Raw genomic sequence first — 19,387 nt, 5'->3', positions numbered from 1 at the left:
ACTGTGTTCATATTATAAAAATGATTTTGCTAAAGATTAAAAATCTCTTTTAACACTTTGTACCTAAATGCAACATATTAAACAAGTACCAGTATTAACAAAATAAAGTATTTATACTGAGGTCAATTTAAGAAAAAAAATGAAAATTAGAGATGTTTTTGTGGCTGTTACATTATCTACCTCCCATTTTTGTCTTTAACATCAGTACACTTTGTTGCTCTTTGAAGAAACTTGAAATAACTATCCTAGAGAAAAGGAACTTAACTATGTAAACTAATGAGAATTGCAAAGCAATATGAGAGTTAGATGCGAAACTGCAACAGAATTTCAGCAGTATTTAAAAGGTTGTCCAATTGCACCTTTGATACTCCCACCAAAACCCTGTCACACGTACAGGGTAGAAGTTAGAGAAATGTGCCACCCCATGCTCTATCACTAATATTGTAATAATGCGTGTTTCTTGAACAACAGCAAATTTAACACAAAAGTAAAAGTAAACAAAAACCCTATCAGCAGTCAGAGAAGTGAAATTTTTTTTAATGTCAATAGAACCTTTATAAAATCCGCATCCTTTCATGTTTCATGCACTAACATTCCTGTTCTGCAGCTGAAACCAGGAAATCGAATGCTAGTCAGAGTGTGCCTAACAGCTATTGTCTGGTGCGACACAGAACAGGGAATGCATTTGTAGCATCTCATAGTGCTCTTAAAGAAATCAGATATTTTGTTTTGAATAGAAGTTTTCAGACTTACCAAAATCTTGTGCTTTTTTATGGTTTTCTGACTGATCTCAGCTGCCATCAAAGCCTCCTATATTCAAAGAAAGGAGAGATACTAGCCATATACATAAACTTTCAATACAGAAAGCTCTAGAACTGCATAAATCAACTTTTTTTTTTCTTTTTTCTTTTTTTTTTTTTTCTCAGAGTAGGGTGTTTGAAGCAGTAGAATTTTTAATGCCATGGTTGAATGAGCAGCTTTGAATTCATACTCAAACAAAAGCAGTCAACCAAAGAGAAAACTACTTTTGTTTCCATCTGGGTTCACTCCACATTACTGTATTAGGATCAGATCTCAAGATTACAACAAGAAAGACAATGCAATCCCATTGGATCATTTTCAAATGAGAACTCTTCCCTACCAAACATGAAAAAAATCATCAGTATGGCAGTGGGGGATGGGTATACTTCTCACTACCCCAAAAGCCTTCTCCAGTCTGTATGTTTTATATTTAAGTGTCATTTTTGGTTCCTTCCCCTACTTCAAACGTACAGAAACAAAGCTGGCACTTGTACAAACAAAATGAAACCTTTAACAAACATCCTAAAACACATGCTGTCTACTACCTTGAATATCATTCATAAAGGCACATGCACAGCTGTCATTTGCAAATTGCTGGAATCTTCAGGGACTAGATGCTGTGTTTTACATAAACAGCAAAACTGCATATGAGTTTGTTCTATAGACACAAAAGAATCTGCAAAGATTTAAACAACCCTGCATGAGGACTACCACAATTGCATTAACGAAAGGAGTTAAGTGCTGAATGGCACTTCTTTTTTTCTTACAAAGAGCATCCAACAAGCAGCATATAAACAAGCACCTGCAAGCCACTTCACATATGGGAACATGTGTTCTAAATCACTGACTGGAGGAAAACAGAGTCCAGAACAGTGGGTGCATGCTGAGATTGTGTTTAAGCATTTAGTATTGATATAGATGTTGAGATACACATGCTTAGAACCACCAATATTTACAAAATAAAGCACTAAGCTCCTATTTTATTTATTTATTTATTTTAGTATCCTTTCCCTCTTTAGTCAGGATAGACCTAGGAAAATGTCCACACAGATCAGTAGTTAACTGTTCTGCTGATTTAGAGCCAAGAAACAGCTTTAATAATTTTTAGTGACAGCTAACACATTTTATATCTGATGCTGATGGCAGTATTCACAGCGTTTAATTTGTCCATCTCATTTGAGCCCCATTCAGATGAGTTGCTCCAGTAAGAAGTCTGACTCTCCAGAGAGATGGCGCAGAGATGCATGGTCAACACCTGCCCTCACAATCATGTAGATAATGACTTAAGGAACAGAAACCATTCAGTTCAAATGATCTAGCTAAGTTCACTAGACCACTACAACTTCAAAATCAGAAAAATCTGAAGGAAAGAATGTTGTAAAAATTACTTCATATTTCTTCTTTTCAAGAAGCCAGTCAATGTGGTCATCTTGGTCCCGTTCTTTAGCTACAACCACATCTCTTGGGCTGATGATATAAAACAGCGATTCGCCTTCCGAATACTCTGCAAATGCATACACAATTTTATTATTATTATATTTTCCTTAAGTAAAGCTTTTTAGTACACCCTAGAGGGGAATTTGCAGAGGAGATGCAAGGAAGGAAGCAAGGCTATTCCTGCAGAACATGCTTGTTCGGAAAGCTATATTCTCCAATGAATTAAAACTGGCTTAAATGGTAAAATAACTTTAAAAAAAATAAGAAAAAATCACTACAGCTTATTGAAAATTCTGATTCATTCACTATGTGTAAACTTTATGACGGTTTAGAACACATTATGGTACTTTTAGAGGACTATTACACTCCGTAGCCTGCAATAAACTTATCCTCCCCATCAAGGTCAAGGCCATCAAAAGCATAAATGATAGATGCCATAACCCCTGGGGACACAGCACATCATTACAGCAATGCATTTGCAACGCTATAAGTTAAGGTTATATGTATAATGCATTTGCTTATACTATAAGCCTTTATTTTTGAGTAAGCTCAAAGTAAAAATGTACTTAAAGGTAAAATCATGCACGGAAGATGACTGCTCAAAATAATTATTATTTGCAGAGAACCCATGAAAAATCATTATCAATATTTAGTGGGTGTGGGGAAAGAGCATTCCCCATCCCATATTTGGAATATCTGGGGTATCACATATCATCCCTGAGCCTATAAGCAATCCACAAAATACTGCTTGCTTTAAAGCCATCCAAAAATTTTAGACTTGTCAGGTTAAGTAGAATATTTATTAAGCATAAAAGTAGAACTGTGGGCATCAATGTTCTGCTTAGGGACAGGTATAAAGCAATCCCAATTCTGCTGATAGCTGCAGAGATGTTCTGGAGATCGGGAGGAGATATAGTTTATTTCTTTCTAGTGGCTTAAGGGCATTGATGAACACAAAGAGGCCTGCCAAGCCTATGATTTGAAATGTGGTGCCAGGGAAGGTGTTTAAAAATCAGATTCATGGATTTTAAAAGCCAGAAGGAATGTTTCTGTTTAATGTTCCCTATATAATCTTCACCAAGGAATTCTGCATTAGCTTTGCCATGCATCTCCTTGAATTACAACATGTATATCAGAAAATCCCGCCATCTTATATAAAAGAAGGTATATACTATGCTAGAGTTTTCTTTTTCTCCCTGCCTGTTCCTGTTACATAATTAAATCCATCTTCAAGGCTCAAGTTGTCAAACTCCAGTTCCTACTCATTTTAACACTCTGAGGTCTGTTACATGCTGACAGCTTTGTCAGTACAGGGAAGCTAAGTAGTAATGTGCCCCTTTTAATTCAGTCCAGGAGCATCTTACTGTTGAAATGACATCTATTCCATCTTTGGCTCTAAACAACTAGTCCAGATGCTGTATCATTCATTCATCACTATTCCTGAAGTCCTTCTACTCAAAGATACATAGGAACTTCTACAGATCATGAACAGATCTCTATCAAAGATGCTTTTCCCCAGGATACTAGGCATTATGCAAGATCTAGACTTATCTATTTCCCAGCAAATCCGATTTGTAAATGGCATTGCAAATCGTAACATTTAATTATGCCCATCTTTGTAAGTAATGCACATTTGTGTTATTTCACCTGACTGGATCTTACACTTCATTGTCATACGTAGTAACAGAGATAAAAAAAATTAAGAAGGCTCTGAGCATTCCAAAATTAAGTAATTTTTAATCCAGTTAGGAAAACAAAACAATACTAGGAAAACGTACCTAAATGGTAATCTCTACATTCATTCTCCTGAAATCCTCGTACTGTTAGTGCATCAGAAGAGATCTCCTCACAAGACTCAGGCAGGGGTTGTACAATGTCCAGTCTGGGCCTGGCACAACACTCCACCTCCTAGAAAAATGCAGACATCTTAGTTGCATCCCGCACAGCTTCCTCAGCAATGTCAGCTGATGGTCATCTGCAGGTAAAGTCAATACCCAACAGCTATAGCACTGGATGCAGAACCAGAATTCACTTTGCAGTGGGTATTCAGCTGTGAACCACACAGGGAAGGAGAAACAGAGATGACACATGCCTAACCCCCTTGGGAGTTTGGTCATTATTTTTCTGCTCTTGGTCACAGTAGTTTTCAGAACTGTAACAGACAATGATCAAGCACTGCAACCAAAAAGTAACGCAACAGTTTCAGACACATTCTCAGCTGGGCTTAGGCCCCAGAGGACCAAGTTCTACAAATCAATGTTATTCTGGTACCAAGATCAACTTCTTCTAAGCTGGTGTTTAAGTTTATGCTTCTAAGCATCCAGCAGCATTAGAAGTAAAATTAAACTAAGAGTAACCTAAAACCTTTACGGTGCTGGTGCTCTTCAGAAAGGTGAACTCAGGCAGTGAAATGCGGATGTTTACTGTAAGATGACATCATGAAGGAAACACTGGCTCAACTAGCTTAATTTAATTAAGAAAAGGTTCAAGACAATGCATTACGTTATACTTCAGACTGTCAATTTTAACAAAATACAGAATGAAAGAATATTGTGATGTAAGAAGTGGATTTTCACATCGCCAGCCTAACTAGTCAGCAGCAGAACCACTCAAGTCTTTTCCTGATCTAACTGTTTCAGCAGAAGTGAAAAATGAAGCACAGCCATGAGTTCAATTCCAATGCAATTTATAATAAGTAAGAAGTTGTCATCTGAAAGCTGTGAAATGAAGTGTAGGAAGAACAGCATTCCTCACTACCCAACAGCATCTGCAGCGAGTCATGAGCACAGGGAGAGGGGCTCTGATATGCCAGCACAGGCCTCCCACCAGGCTAGAGCACAGCCACAGCACCAGGATGGGAGTCCTTCTGTTTCCTTCCCAGAGAACCCAGGCACCCAGAGAACTATGAATGTCTAGCTTGCAGAGATTTTAGTGTCTGTTTACATAGAAGGGTAATTAAAAGCAAATACAAGTGAAATCTCTTTCTTGTGTTTTATTACAACTGTACTACCAGATTTTTATTTTTTTTTTCCATCTTTCTTCCCTGCAGCAGCCAGAACAAGTTTCACCTCAGTTTCTACTTGCTTTCCATAGCTTCCTTCTTCATTAACATCAGCTTCCTAATTTCCTTGCTCCCCTGAATTCCAATTCACCTTTTCCTCCCCCTTCCCGTCCAATTTGCTTGCTGTCTTTTCTTTCACCTACTCTCACACACTGGAGGACTACCACACTGGCTCTCTTGGGAACCGATGCTGTGACATTATTTTTTTCCTCCATATAAATAAAGAAATAATAATCTGACATCCTGCAGCAGAGCTGGAAGCTAACCCTATTGATTTCAGCCAGCTCGAGCATTCATTTGAACCTACAGTGTTGCATTGCCTAGCAACTTGTGCACCCAGTTGCTTAAGGTTTCTATGGTGATGCTTGGCTAATGCAGACCTACTATCAAAGAGATGATCAAGAGCATCTGCCACTCGCACACTGCAACTTCAAGGATTTCCTCCACTACCTTGCCTTTTATTTGGCAATATGAAATAAATGCTGGAGACAGACACCATACGTGCCTGCTTGCAGTAGAAGCAGCTGACATGAATTCTGATTTCAAGCAATCTACACACATATCTTGGTGCACACAACCAAGGTCTGGGGAACGACAATGCCATGTACTTGCAATAATGCATCCCATCCCTGCTACAGTGACTGATCAACTCCACAGATCTCTTTTCTTCTAAGACGTAGGTTCCGCATGGAGATCCTCTAGCTAGAGAGATCCTTCACTTCTTCTGGTACAGAAATAGTCAAAATAATGAGAGAAAAGGAGAGAAACAGTAAGAGGGAGAGGTAAAAGGAAGAAATAAGAGAAAGACTACCTAGAGACCTACTCTGCTTCTTGCAGGAAACAAAGGACAGAGCTTTTAAAAGGTAAATCCATTAGTCTTCAGCAATATCCTTGCTGCCCTTATTTGCTAGGTCAGAGAAGTCTCAGGCTCTGCTCACTACAAGCTGGTTACAACTCTTTCACAGGTAATCAGATCTGCCTGACTAGTTTAAGTTCTAACTCCCAGGACAGTACTGTGCTGTGGTGAAACTGTAACAGAAACATCATTACCGTCTTTTCTGAAATCTCCTTTACGTATGAAAGTATAACAAGCTGGTCACAGAGAGGTGCGAGCCCGCTGATATAGAACTCCGTATCAAACTGGAAAACTGAAACACAGGAAAGGAAAGAGATTATTAAGCAAATAAATGTATGAACTGCTCCCTAGGAAAAACACACAGCTTATTTTAAGGAGGCAACCAAGAACACAGAGTACCAGTTCAGAGAAAAGTAGACTCAATACACATAGCAAACCTACAGACTTCCCAGTTGGATCAGCAAGATGATGAAAAATTACATTTAACAGATTCAATTCCATTAAGACTTGCAAGAAGAAATGTTTGTGCTCCAGGACATGCTAGAGATGAAACATTTGAAATGAATGGTCAGCTAGACTTCCAGTAATCAAACTGGAGAGGGGAGGAAAAAAAAAAGGGGGAAAAAAAAAAAAAAAAAAGGAAAAAAGTAAAAAAGCCAAGCTCAGTAAAATAGGTAGTGTAGAAAAGATCTCTGTAGGTTTGCATATTTGCAGAAGTCTTGTAACCTTAAGAGAATCACACCTGAAACATCTATTGGTATGATATATGAAAACACAAAGGTCATTATTAATTTATTATCACAAGAAGGATTACAGATACACTCATCTCTAAGAAAAGATACAGCCAAATAGTGGCTCTTGACACTGAAAATGTAATTTCCTAAACAGTCTTGCTTTCAAGACCAATTTAAGTGTTGACTATTTTGAGGGAATAACAAACTGAAATAAAAAGAGAACTGAACTGTAGTTATAGAAGGGCTCACCGTAGCTGATTTCTTACACAGAAATAATTATTTAGCTTTTTACTCCTGGGTTTACAGCACAGGCAGATCTGCAGATCTTAGTGCTTGTATTAGCAAACTAATTTTTGTTAAATGAAGTATATTAGATCCGTCATAATTTTATCTTAAGACAGTTTCAGGAAAATATAAGTAGAAAATAAATGTTTCCTTCTTTCCAGTCAGCAAGCTACGCTACTATTATCTTCTGTTTACTGAAATAGGTAATTATTTCAGTACAGCAAAAAGCAAATGCAGCATAAATATATTTTTCTTTAGCTAAGGCAATAAGAAGAAACAGGATAAATAATTGTCCTCTTGATAAAGGAGGAAAAAAAATACTGCCAAATAAAATATGTATTTGACATCTGTCTCTCACTGAATAAGCAAATGCTGTTTTTCTCTTAATGACGGCTGACACTTTGACATCACTGGGAGGCCAAAGCACGGCACAAGGGTAAAACAATCTACTCTAGGAGAGAACAGGTTCACACTGGTAATCCTGTATGTCATTATTTTGTTCCATACTGCAAGACTGATGAGATTACTTGGATTGTGTCATATGTTGCTCTGAACAATGACTTTAAAACCAACCATGTTAATAATGTCTACATAATAAATCTTATTACTAGTTCACAATTTAGTATTTGGCATTTGAAGAGAATGTAGAAGACAGGAGCAAGTACATGGAAAAGAAAAAAATCAAATATAGAGCACAGGGTAGAAGGACAGCAAAGAAACTTTTGTTGACAGCTTAAAAAGTGACAAGCGAAGGCTCTTGGAGGCATATAAAATACTGTCATAAGAATTTGGAAAGGAAAACAGAGTGATGAATGGTATCTTTATAAAGATTATGGGGACAGTTTTGAAAATCACATGTGTTTGGCCTACATTGGAACTTCATTTCCTTAGTCAGTGAGGCAGTCCTGAAGTTGTTTGTAACACCCACAGAATGTATTTTGGATAAGGCAGTACTGCTGCTTAGGAAGATATAAAAGGAAATCACTTCGAGCTTAGTTTCTAAATAGAGTTCAGCTTCCTCAGTTTCATTTCTAGCCTTCTCTCAGCTCTTCTTCCTCAAGAGACCTTGTGGAAACACAATGCACTGCTGTGACAGCCTTGAACAAAGGCTGCCTGGCACAGGCCACACTCTGTGACCTGACAGAAACCTTTGATACAGTCCATCAGCAAAAGTTTTACTGAAGAACTGCAACACTTATTAGAGCTCAGAGCACTAAGAGGTTAATCTGACTTACTCCAGGTAGTATGTTGTGATTAAGGGGAAAAAAACCTACAAGGAGGTATTCCAGAAATGCTGTTAATTTGGAAAGGATCTGAAAAAATGAAACCAAACACAGCACCAAAGTAAATGGGAACGATCATGGTATGACCGTGTGTCATGCATGCTTATGCTTATCATACAAGAGGGTAGAAGATATGTGGACAGTGCATCTACTTTACATTCATTATCTATGTACGGCTGTCAGTAAAATTACCAAAGAAGCAGAGATTAAACCTGTAAATCATATTGTTCATTAAGTAAAATGTATGAAATATACTGCACAAATAAAACAACATATGCTACATTATTTACCCAAACTCTATAAAAACAACTTTCCCACAGGCAGTGCACTGCAAATTTAAAGTGCGAAACTGTGTTTACAGTGATTACACTGTGTTGACACAGATTTCAACAAGGTCAAGATTTTGACATCACTTTTGGGAAAGTGAGCAGAGAACAGATCCGAAACTTAATATCTAGATGAAGAGAAGCCTTTTTGTTGATACTTTTTGGTTTTTAATTCCATATGGTGTACAAAAGAAACAGAGAAGCAGTCACTCAGGCTAGTTTGTAGTTAGCTCATTCATATAACAACAGCAGGACAGCCACAAAGGTGAGCCTGCCCAACCCAGCGAATTCTGGTAGCTGATGGGGTGATGTTGTTGCCTTTTCACTATCTACCTAAGAAACACCTACAAAATCTGCAGTTCTTGTAAGCTGTAGTATAGCATCCCCTGATGTGTTCTCAAGATCTTTACATATGAACACCTGCCTCAGCATTTAAATATTTTCATACTTACAAATTATTCCCATCTCCCGTTAAACTCCACAATGGCCTTCATAAACTCAGATTTCGAGGGCAAACCTGCTTCTGACTAAAAATCTGAGCAGGAAGCTCAAGATGTGCTCAGATAAAGAAATGTCAACTGCAACACAAAAGGAACTGGAAATTTCTGAGGAGGACACTGAAGTAATCCACTTGATCATAACTTATTTGTGCTTGAGTATCTTTGCAGTTCTCCACTTAATACTATACATGAAAATTAAGCAACTATTTACTTAATCATATCCATGTTGTGATATCATTTTTATGGACTATCCGTTTCCTTCAATTCAGTAGGGAGAGCAACAAGGTAAGACTCAAATAGGTCTCCATATGGCAGTGATTACGAAAACATAATTTATTTCATGCTTCTAAAATCAGATTTCATAACCTCCACGTTTAGTTACGAAGCAAATGGTTGGAAAAGTTATCTTCAAATTTATTTTTGTTTGAATGCTGAAAATTTAGAAAGACTTCAAGAAAATACTTAACAATGATTGGTCAGTCACTTTTAATATAACCTCAAATGCCACATAGCAGGTGATGAGCATTTTCAATGAAATAAAGCAGAGGAATGTTAATAATACTGCTGATTTAATATGATCACAGAAAAAAAAAAAACAAAACAAACCAAAACAAAAAAAAACACTTAAAATCAGTCAAAGCTCTGTAAAGCTTCTATACTCTGGAGTTGTTGTCTTGCTTGCTACCAGCACAAAATGAAAATAAACAAAGATTTCTCTCAATTATAAGAACACACTCATCAGAAACATCAGGAAAAGACAACAACTACTTAGTCATGCCAACAAGCATCTTCCTGGTGCATTCTACTCTATCTCTTAAATTAGGACATGTTTTGTGTACAGTAGACATTGTCACAACCTACTGCCTTACTCACAGTCATGCTTTCCGAAATGAAGTGATACAGTGGCACTAAAATCCTCTTCCTCCTATTCTCTCCCATACAGCAAGAAAATCATCTTTAAGAATAAGACAATTACCTCCAGATACAGACACACACAGCCTTTAAGCAAATTGTCAGGAGTTTTAAGTTTTGAAGCTTACAAGCTAATTTTCTGAAAAATTCCCTAAAATCTGATCAACCAACAGGGCAAACATTCAGTAGTTTGACAGCCTGGGTTAATTTTTATTAAGGAATTTATGAATGATTAAATAATTTGTCTTGTGACAGAACGTGATGAGCAGTAGTCTGAGGGGATTTCTCTTTCATTTTCTTTTGGAAATTTCCTTTTCCTGAAGTAGACAGACTTGCTGCAACTAAATAGTTGCATAAATTGGCATAAAATTGATGACATTTATTCACTTCTAATTTACTGTTCATTGTATTTATTAGGAAGCTTTAAGCTCTCTTTATATAAAGAAAAATATGCTGCTACAGTAGATCACATTATCTTGCTTTACAAAGCAAAAAATAAATAGTCTTACAATTTCTTTCAGCCAAAAATGTGGTGCTCTCAGTATTTGGTGATAACTTTCTATGTGTTGATACATCTATTCCTCCTCAAAACACAATGATGTGTTGTTACAGTCATATCCACATGCAATTCTTATATCAGAAGTCTGCTTTGTGGGGAAAGAGGGGGAATGCCCAGGGGAAACAAATGCTTGAGGCATTGCTGGCAGGCTGGCACCTGGAATTAAGCAGAGATTCCTCAAATAAAGTCCAGGCTAAAATGAATTGAATGAGAAAATTCTAATCAACTTACAGTTGATTTACTTTACAGTCTTTTACTGACTTTCATGTAACATACTTCATGAGCTACTTGACTAGAGCACTCAAAGATTATTTCCCGCTATTACCCAGTTTCACTTTGAAAAGGCACTGCATTATCTGCAAAGTGCTAATTAGTTCCTTAGTAAGCAACCTACTAGCAGACCACAGCTGAGGGCTTCCTGTTCAGAAGCTGTCTAGCATTACAGCTTTTGTACATGCATCAGAAGTGAGCACAGGGGTCAAGCACTCTTTAAGAAGAATCACAATGGCATTTAGTCCATGTTAAGCCTGTAATTCAATACCAATACTTTCTAATCAATACACTACTTCACCGTGGTAGCTGACAGCTATAAACTGATAGGATCTGCTCAGCTAACATACATTTAAACCTAAATAGAAACATTTTGCTAGAGTTTATCTTTGACAGTGAATGAAGTCTCACGTACACAATGAAGCAGGACACGGTAACCACAAACAACAGGAAGGATTAAGGAGGAAAAGCACCATTAGTATACTGAGAAATGTAAATAAAATTAGTGATGCCATGCAGACCTTACTGTATGAGAACGATATATTTTGTGTTACTTCTCCTGCATGTAGCCACAGCATTATCTTCTTTGAAATAGAATATGCAAAACAGTTCAGTGGTATACTTACTACAACACAGGCCACCTGGTTTACAATCAGGGTAGATACCATATTCATTTCCTTCCACACATCAAGCATGTCCGTGCATCAGGGTAAAATCCTTATTGTACAGGATCCTATGTACCTAACTTACAAGGCAGGAAATGCTTTGTTTCCTGGGATGCAAGCCACTGAAAAAACATTTACTGTCTACTGATGCCACCATGGTTTGCTATGATGTTGTGGAACTTTAAGGCCTTCTGAACGACTCTACAAAGCATAGATCTGAAACTGCTGAGATATGGAGCCTATGACAATACTGTGTTTTCTTACATGTATTATCCCGATGCAACAATGCCATAAAAGCTATAAGCCAAAATAATATCTCAAGGATATTAAGCTATCACTGAACTATATTCTTGTCTTGTATAAATTCTTTACATTACAGGAGTATATCAACCTATGCATCCATTTAGAATATGGATTTTCTTGCCAAAAAACGTATTGGTTGCTGGTCAGTCTGTCCATAAATAACATCAATTTTCCACCTATGCACCTGAAAAGTGAAGTTTAAACTACAGTTAAATTGAAATAGATGCTGTGGCAGGACACACAACTCTCAAAGACCTTCCATGTGATTAAATGAAAAGCTACTGTAATTTATGTTCAGACTTGAACAAATGACATCACCTTCTTTTCCCTCTCAGTCTAATATCCACATTCCAATGAGTGCTGATGACAACCTGTGGCAGAACTGTATCAGTGCTTTGACGTGAAACCATGAAAAAAAAAACTTCAAGCACATCATTAACAGGTTAAGTGAGATAAAATAGCAGCCCTCAAGAATACAGAGAAGATTCTATGCTCAAGTTTGAAATATGAGAAAGTTACATCCTCAAAACTCTCTAACCCTCAGATTTGCAGCTAAACAGTTTTATGACTGCTTTTTGTTATTTTTAAATGAAATTCCAATACACAGGTTAGCTCCCACAACAAAGACATACTATAACTGAAGTTGCAGAATATGCTTTTGTTCTCCTGCTACTATATAAAAGCACCCTGCTTAATTATTTCCTAAAAGCTACTTAGAAAAGGAATGTACAGATACAGAATATAAAAAAATATAAATCATATATAAGAGATTGGAAGGCAAAATTCAATACTGAATTTCGTCTTGATATAATTCTCTCAAAAATCCTAGCACCTCATGCTTATTTATTCTTTTGACAATATACAATATTAACCAACAAATGGTATTCAAATCTCAATTAAGAGTCAAGCATGATTTCTCTTAGTATCTAGAATTCCTACAATGTTTAACATCCATTTCTTAGTTGATTTTGAGAAGCTATTTTAAAACTGAGTTTTTTCCTGACATCATAAAGCTGACACTGGTCAGTATACTGACATGAGTCAGGATTTTGTTTGAACACTCTTGTTTACAATCTCATCTCATTACAGGCAAGACAAAGAAGCACAAAACTCCGTAGTTGTTCACTCTGAACTAATGAGTCACTGTTTATCTTATCAGAAGCTTCTTCTGAGAACAGCTGAGCTTTTGTTTACCACTCCCCACCAACCACTGTCAAATTTCATTTCAGTTCCCCTTTGTGCTGTACTTCATACAAGTTGTCAACACCATTTCCATTAATCAGCAATAATGAAATTATTCACATTACCTACAGAAATATGAAAGCAGGGGAAAAAAAAAAAAAAAGGGGGGGGGGGGATCAAAAAGGAATTCCAATCAATTTTCTAAAGCTATTCCAAACTCAGAATAAGCAGTGCAGTTAAACAATAATGATTAATTAAGCTAGCGTCTGTTTAATCCTTATTAGTATGCTGATCATCATTTAAGAAAGACAAAAAGCCAAAATCTCTGTAAAAATCTGCACGAAAGGCAAGTTAAGACACTCATTTTTCTCTCACACAATACTCCGATTTTAGAAGGGCACAGAATTTAAGACTCTGAGATTGCAAAAAACTATGCATCAGGTAAGAGTGAGGAGACACTTATGTTATGACTAAAAGTTGCCTCTAAACTGTATCAATTCATCCAGGCTCAATATAAAAACGGACCTCCCAAAGCTTATCTAATTCCAAGAAGGTGCACATTTATATGATCATACCTATTTCAACATAGCGGTTTGGAAGGTCACACATTTCACTGGCATGCCGCTCCTTCACTGAGCAAATCTAGGAAAAGAGATATAATTAGATCATTATGATAAACAAGCTGTGATTCTTAAAACAATGCTAACTTTTCCCAGAAACTCCTTTTCTCACTGAGGTGTTATTGATGATGCACTTCTGGACTTTGAAAAACACAGGTAGTGAAACAGTGATGATGTATCAGTGAGGAAGAAAATCTGAAAGGAAAGTTCCGACTGCAACCCTCAGCCTTATAAATACAGTGAGAGAGGAGATGGCAGATGGACCACCAGAAACATCCGAAAGCATCTTCTCACTATGATTTCTTCATAGTAGTATATGGGAGCTTGATTTTGGTATCTTCTCATGCTTAATGTCTTGTTACCTCACTATTTCATTATGCATATGCTACTGCAACTCCAAGAAACAGGAGAGTACATACGTATAAAGAAATGACAATACCCAAATGTCAGGAAGCAAACACAACACAGTGGGAACGTCAAGTGCCAAACTTCAGACAAACTTCTTCAACTGTAAAATTCTAAGCTTAATGCTCCAAAAGCTTTTTATGCTTCACCTATATTACTGTACTTTTCCTCACTAACTACTCCCACAAAGTGCTTTTAATTTTCCACTGCGCAATGATGTAGCAAGCTGTTATAAGAAAACATCTAGCAGGCTCTAACAAACTCCTTTCAGGTACCGGTCTGCACAAATCACAGTACATGAGTTCAAAATGTCAGTTCCCTAGTGAAAGGAAAGCAAAAGTCTAAGCATCCAGCCCCCCATCCCACCTCTTTTTTTAATTTTCTTCACCCCATGGTTGGCTCATAATACATGCCTTCCCTAGTGGTCAAAGTCCTCAGACCCCAAAATAAGTCCCTCCTAAAATAACTCATGGTAAGTTGTTCTTCCTTAATGCTAATGAAAAGAAATGAATTCAAAAGTCCCTCTGAAAGCTTTCAAAAGAGGAAATCTCTCGAAGGCACAGAGAAGTGTCCCTGAGGATTACACTCACTGCATGCTCACACACAGAAATCTGTCTGACTGCTGGGTGTCTATCACTCCTCCTCCTCATGAGGGTCAGTCCAATGACATTTCTATGGCAGCAGGAGTTCTGCAGACCGTAGTCAAACCAAACTCTATTTTTTTCGATTGTCTTTGCTTTTCAGAAATAATCCTCTGTTTGCCTGTGATAACAGCAAGCATTTATTACAAAGACAGGTAATTGCACCTTTACTGAATTTCCCCAGCCAATAATCAGTGTTAAATTATCCTTCCAGCAAAGGCTACAGGGATACATGTCTGGGCGAAGGCTTATGTCATCTCGAGGCACATTGGTAATTCTTTGCTTGGAGATCATGTCAAGTATCTTCACGCCCTGGAAGTTTAAACAGAAGAGGACTTTATTCAGTATGACAAACTCCTAACCACCAGAGCCCACACTGTTTTGCACAGTTTGACAGTCGTAGCATGTCATGGCATAAGTTGCAGGGTACAGACGAAAATGCTGACACGAAAAGCTGTTGATACCAAGACCAATCTAACCCAGGATGTAACAGGAGAAATGGTAAAATCAGAATAAACTAAAGGCTTGAACTTTACACATCAAATAAAAAGTCATAAGGCATGAATGAGGAGCAGATTAGCAGCTCAAGCCAGGAACAGTTCCAGATTGTTTGGGCTGGTGCTACTGAAGAAACAAAACCATCCCATGCGCTTCCGAAACACTCCTCATAGAGAAACAAAAATTTTCACCTCAGAAAAAAGGAAAAGATGTGAAACAACAATTCATTAATATAAACAATGTCAATCTGTACTTCTCTAAAAATGCATTTATACTCTTACACTGAAAGGGAAGAGCAAGCATATTTAAATGTTGTTTGGTTCTATGCAGTGTGATTTTTCACTGCCTCCTCAGGAAATATCCCAAACTAGCTAGAACAAAAAGTTTAAAGAAAGGAAGATTAAAGTCATTTTAGAGGGAGAGAGAGCACTGAAGAGCTATTAATCAGATTTTTCCATACCATTTAGAAAAGGCTAGCTATAACCTTTCCAGTAGCAAAATAGAGATTAATTCACATTAAGTAATAACTTGCTTCTTTGTGATTTAATAGCAAATGTTGCCAAAAAAAACACAAAGCATTTTAGCAGATATTTCCCTTAAGCTCAGTTATCAAAAAAACAAGTCTTATGATCACAGAAAAGGGGATGGAAGGGACCTTGAAAGGTCAGCATCCAGGATGCCATTCCATGTTAGAATTCTTCTAGTGACAAAACTGATTTAAAAGATTCCCCTGCCTGTTTCTATTCCCCCTTACTGCGAGCTTCTGAGTCCCTGGCTGCACCAGTTCAAGTGTTTGTAAGTCAAAGAATCTCAATATGAGGGTCATGGCCCAAACCAAGTTCGGTCTCCCTAACCCTCACCTCCCCTTTTTGTTTTTTCAAACTCAAATTGCAAGAAGCAATAAGCGGTATAGAAGGGAACAGAAACACTCCTGTTGGCATCTCTTAGGCTAAAAAAACCCAACCCAACAAAACAACAACAAAAACCAATCAACAAACAAGAAGCACTTAAACAGAACAAAAACTACATAACAGTTTCTACACAGCATTTACAGAGACCATATCTCTGGGTAACGTACAGAAGGATCTCATTCTTTTTGTTTTCTAAGCTCATTTTATAAAGTCTGAAATCTTGCTTGAACTGTTTTTCAATAAATCTGCCTTTTATTAATCTCAGCACTTTGTCTTCCAGGATTATTTTCAAATAAGTGTCCCATATCACAACTGTTTTTCTACAAGGCAAGTAAATCCTACACTGGGTAGACTAGCTTACATTTAAAGTGGCTCTCAAACCAGCAGGATAGAATCTTCTATAGTTAAAGCATGTCACCTGCACTGTAACTGAAAGGACTTCCTGAGACAATTTCCTATTGTGATGGAGACTAAGACCTGTTTCTGTGAGAGTGAGGCATGCTAATGCCTCCAACTATTTTGTCCTCAGACGCCTGTCTGTAAAACTTACTACACTCTTGGTCATGGGAGGAAGAAGAGGGCACAGTGGCAAGCATGCTATGTGAGCATCTGAAAACAGAATTAGTCCTTGCCAATATAACCTGAAGCCCATCTCAAAATATCCAGTGTCTCACAAGGTCACACTCGGTGCATAACTAAGTAATAATAATAAAAAACCCCAAAAGAGAAAGAAAATAATAGCTAGAGAGAAAGTAAGCAGCCAGGCTATAAATGATTTTACCTGACTTAGTTTGGAAAGGAAAGAAAGGAACAAAAACCTTGCTACAGGATGGAGAAATTTTTAAAAAGGTAAAGGGAGAAGGGAAAAGGCCAATAACCAAATATATTAATCTTTTGGAGGGCAAGTGTCATTTCATTTTTCATTGAAAGATAGGCCCTGACCATGGCTTTTTGTCTCTGACAGATGGCTCTCAACATTTTATTAGTATTCTGTGTTCTGATGTGGCACATCATCTCTAGGGATAGCTCTCCTCAACTGTCCTATCTATTCCCTGCAGATTCACCCAGAATATATATTTTAATTGTATGGCTCTGAAAAGAACAAAACCTTTCAGTTGTAACCCATCGTTATAACGATCAAGCGTTTGCTTAAGTTGAAGGCATTAAAGGGAAGCAAATAAACAAAAAGTCTACCTTTAACAACTTCATATCAAACTGCTTTTTTAAAAGAATAAAACAACAGCATAAAAATATTTTAATAAACGTTTCCTTCAGTAGGGAAAAAAGAAGAAGAAATAAAATAAACATTTTTACAAGTACCCTCATCACATTTCAAAACAAAAACCTGGAATTTAGACACAATACATTACTTAAAAACCTATCTCTCATTGTTGAGCTTTAAAACACAGACCTTGACCCATCAATTACACATACAGATTTAGGTGAAGTGCAACACTCAGCATGAAAGGAATGTTTCCCTTTAAAATATGAATTACACTCTGAGCAAAAAGGGCCCGTATTCTCTTAAGTCTACCCTTTTGAGTAGTCTAACAAAATGAAGAAATATTACTATCCATTTTTGTACACCTGCATCATTAGCAATACTTATTATGTTGTCAGCTCAGTACTAATTTCAAAACTCAGACTTTTGGAGGGGGGAGGATGAGAAGGAGAGAATATACTTTTTATAAGGAAGAGTTCACACTGGCATTATTTCTTCAATAATTTGTTTAATTGGAACATTTCAAATAACAGTGTAACACAGAGGTGTTTTTGCTCTTTTAAAAGAGGTGGCAAACACTTACCATGTTATTGGCCCAAGCAATTAAGTGTCCTCTCCATTTTACATTTCTTATGTTTCCTTCCCCTTCATGTAAAACGGAAGGCTTCCATCTATTCATCCAGCCTCTCTCATATAGCAGTAACTACAAAGAAGTACATCAAGAAATATTTCTGTTACACAGTGCTGTATGTAAACAAAAGAAGTGGGTTTTTGTTTCCTTACCTCTTATTCTGCTTGAATTTAACAGTAGGGAAAAATATATACCTTCCATAAAAGAAAATTCAATCAAATGTTTCATGAAGTACATTAACATCGAGAATCTTACATACTATAGAAATCATTACTTTCATAGCAATATTAATCAGCAGCCCTCCTAACAAGCTTTTTCCCTAGAATGGTAAATATGATTATTTCTATTTTAAAGATAAAGCAACAAGGGCATTTGAGAACCTGAGCACTTGTGGCAGCACTGAAGAAAGCTGGAAAAAAACCAGAATGTCTCACACCTATCCACTGATGAGGTGATAGGCTCTTCCCTCCAAAAAGCAGAAGATGGTTAAAAGAAAAAACATCCCTTGTATATATGAGGTAGTCAAAATGATCAAAGACCTCCAAGCCTGCAGCCTTGTGCTTGGCTCTGTGTGGGACCACACAGCCTTCAACAGGACCTCAAGAGATGCTGCACAGTCCCAAACATGCAAACCACGCTGTACAACCAGCACTGTTGAAGGTGTGTTTGGGCACAGCAAGGTCTGAAAATAAAGAAAGAATTTATCATGTCTAGAAGCACAGGGTATTTTTTATTTATTTATTTATTTATTTTTTTAATACTTTGTAGAGCAAAGAAAAACTACATTCCCACAGTCTGCCTGACGGTTTAACTACTTCTTAGCTTCTGTGTGATTTCAGGAAGTTATTCAGTAAGATCATAACATGGAATCTCTTAAAGCGATGCAAAGTGCAGTGCTTGGAGGGACGAATAAGGGAGATACCAATGTGTCCAGCATTTGCCTCAGTACAAACACAGGCGAAACGTGAACACTGTCTGAGAAAGTGCAGGAGGACCATTAAGAAGCATAAAACTGCAACCTCATGGATCTAAATCAAATGACTGAGATATTACTGCTCATATTTTAAGATCCAGTTGTAAGTGCTTTTTATGCAAGGCTTCTCTCTGCCGCCCTTATTTGCATAAATAAGTCAAATGATAAGACAGTAATTGCTTAAAATAACGTATTTTTAAAACTTTTTTTTTTTTTTTTAAGAAAAAGGTAATTACACAAACTGCTTATCTCTCCTAAAGCCACAAGATGGCACCAGAATACAAATATTTTCTCCAAAAGTTTGACATTATG

At 37.1% G+C, this 19,387-nt stretch overlaps 1 protein-coding gene across 1 annotated transcript in view; it reads right to left on the bottom strand.

The window, feature by feature from the left end:
- Positions 1-19,387, bottom strand: part of VPS41 (VPS41 subunit of HOPS complex) — a 102,733-nt gene that overhangs the window by 27,777 nt on the left and 55,569 nt on the right. The window contains exons 8-14 of the mRNA XM_072328518.1: positions 18,055-18,174; positions 15,006-15,152; positions 13,750-13,816; positions 6,350-6,447; positions 4,017-4,146; positions 2,190-2,305; positions 754-810 (exon numbers count right to left, since the gene is read on the bottom strand). Coding sequence (XP_072184619.1) covers positions 754-810; positions 2,190-2,305; positions 4,017-4,146; positions 6,350-6,447; positions 13,750-13,816; positions 15,006-15,152; positions 18,055-18,174 — 735 coding nt within the window. The remainder of the gene's footprint in view (positions 1-753; positions 811-2,189; positions 2,306-4,016; positions 4,147-6,349; positions 6,448-13,749; positions 13,817-15,005; positions 15,153-18,054; positions 18,175-19,387) is intronic.

This window comes from Excalfactoria chinensis, chromosome 2, assembly GCF_039878825.1.
Source record: "Excalfactoria chinensis isolate bCotChi1 chromosome 2, bCotChi1.hap2, whole genome shotgun sequence".
In the NCBI taxonomy this organism is placed as follows: Eukaryota; Metazoa; Chordata; class Aves; order Galliformes; family Phasianidae; genus Excalfactoria; species Excalfactoria chinensis.
The sequence above is the reverse complement of the archived record's forward strand: the minus strand, read 5'-3'. Positions and strand labels throughout refer to the sequence as shown.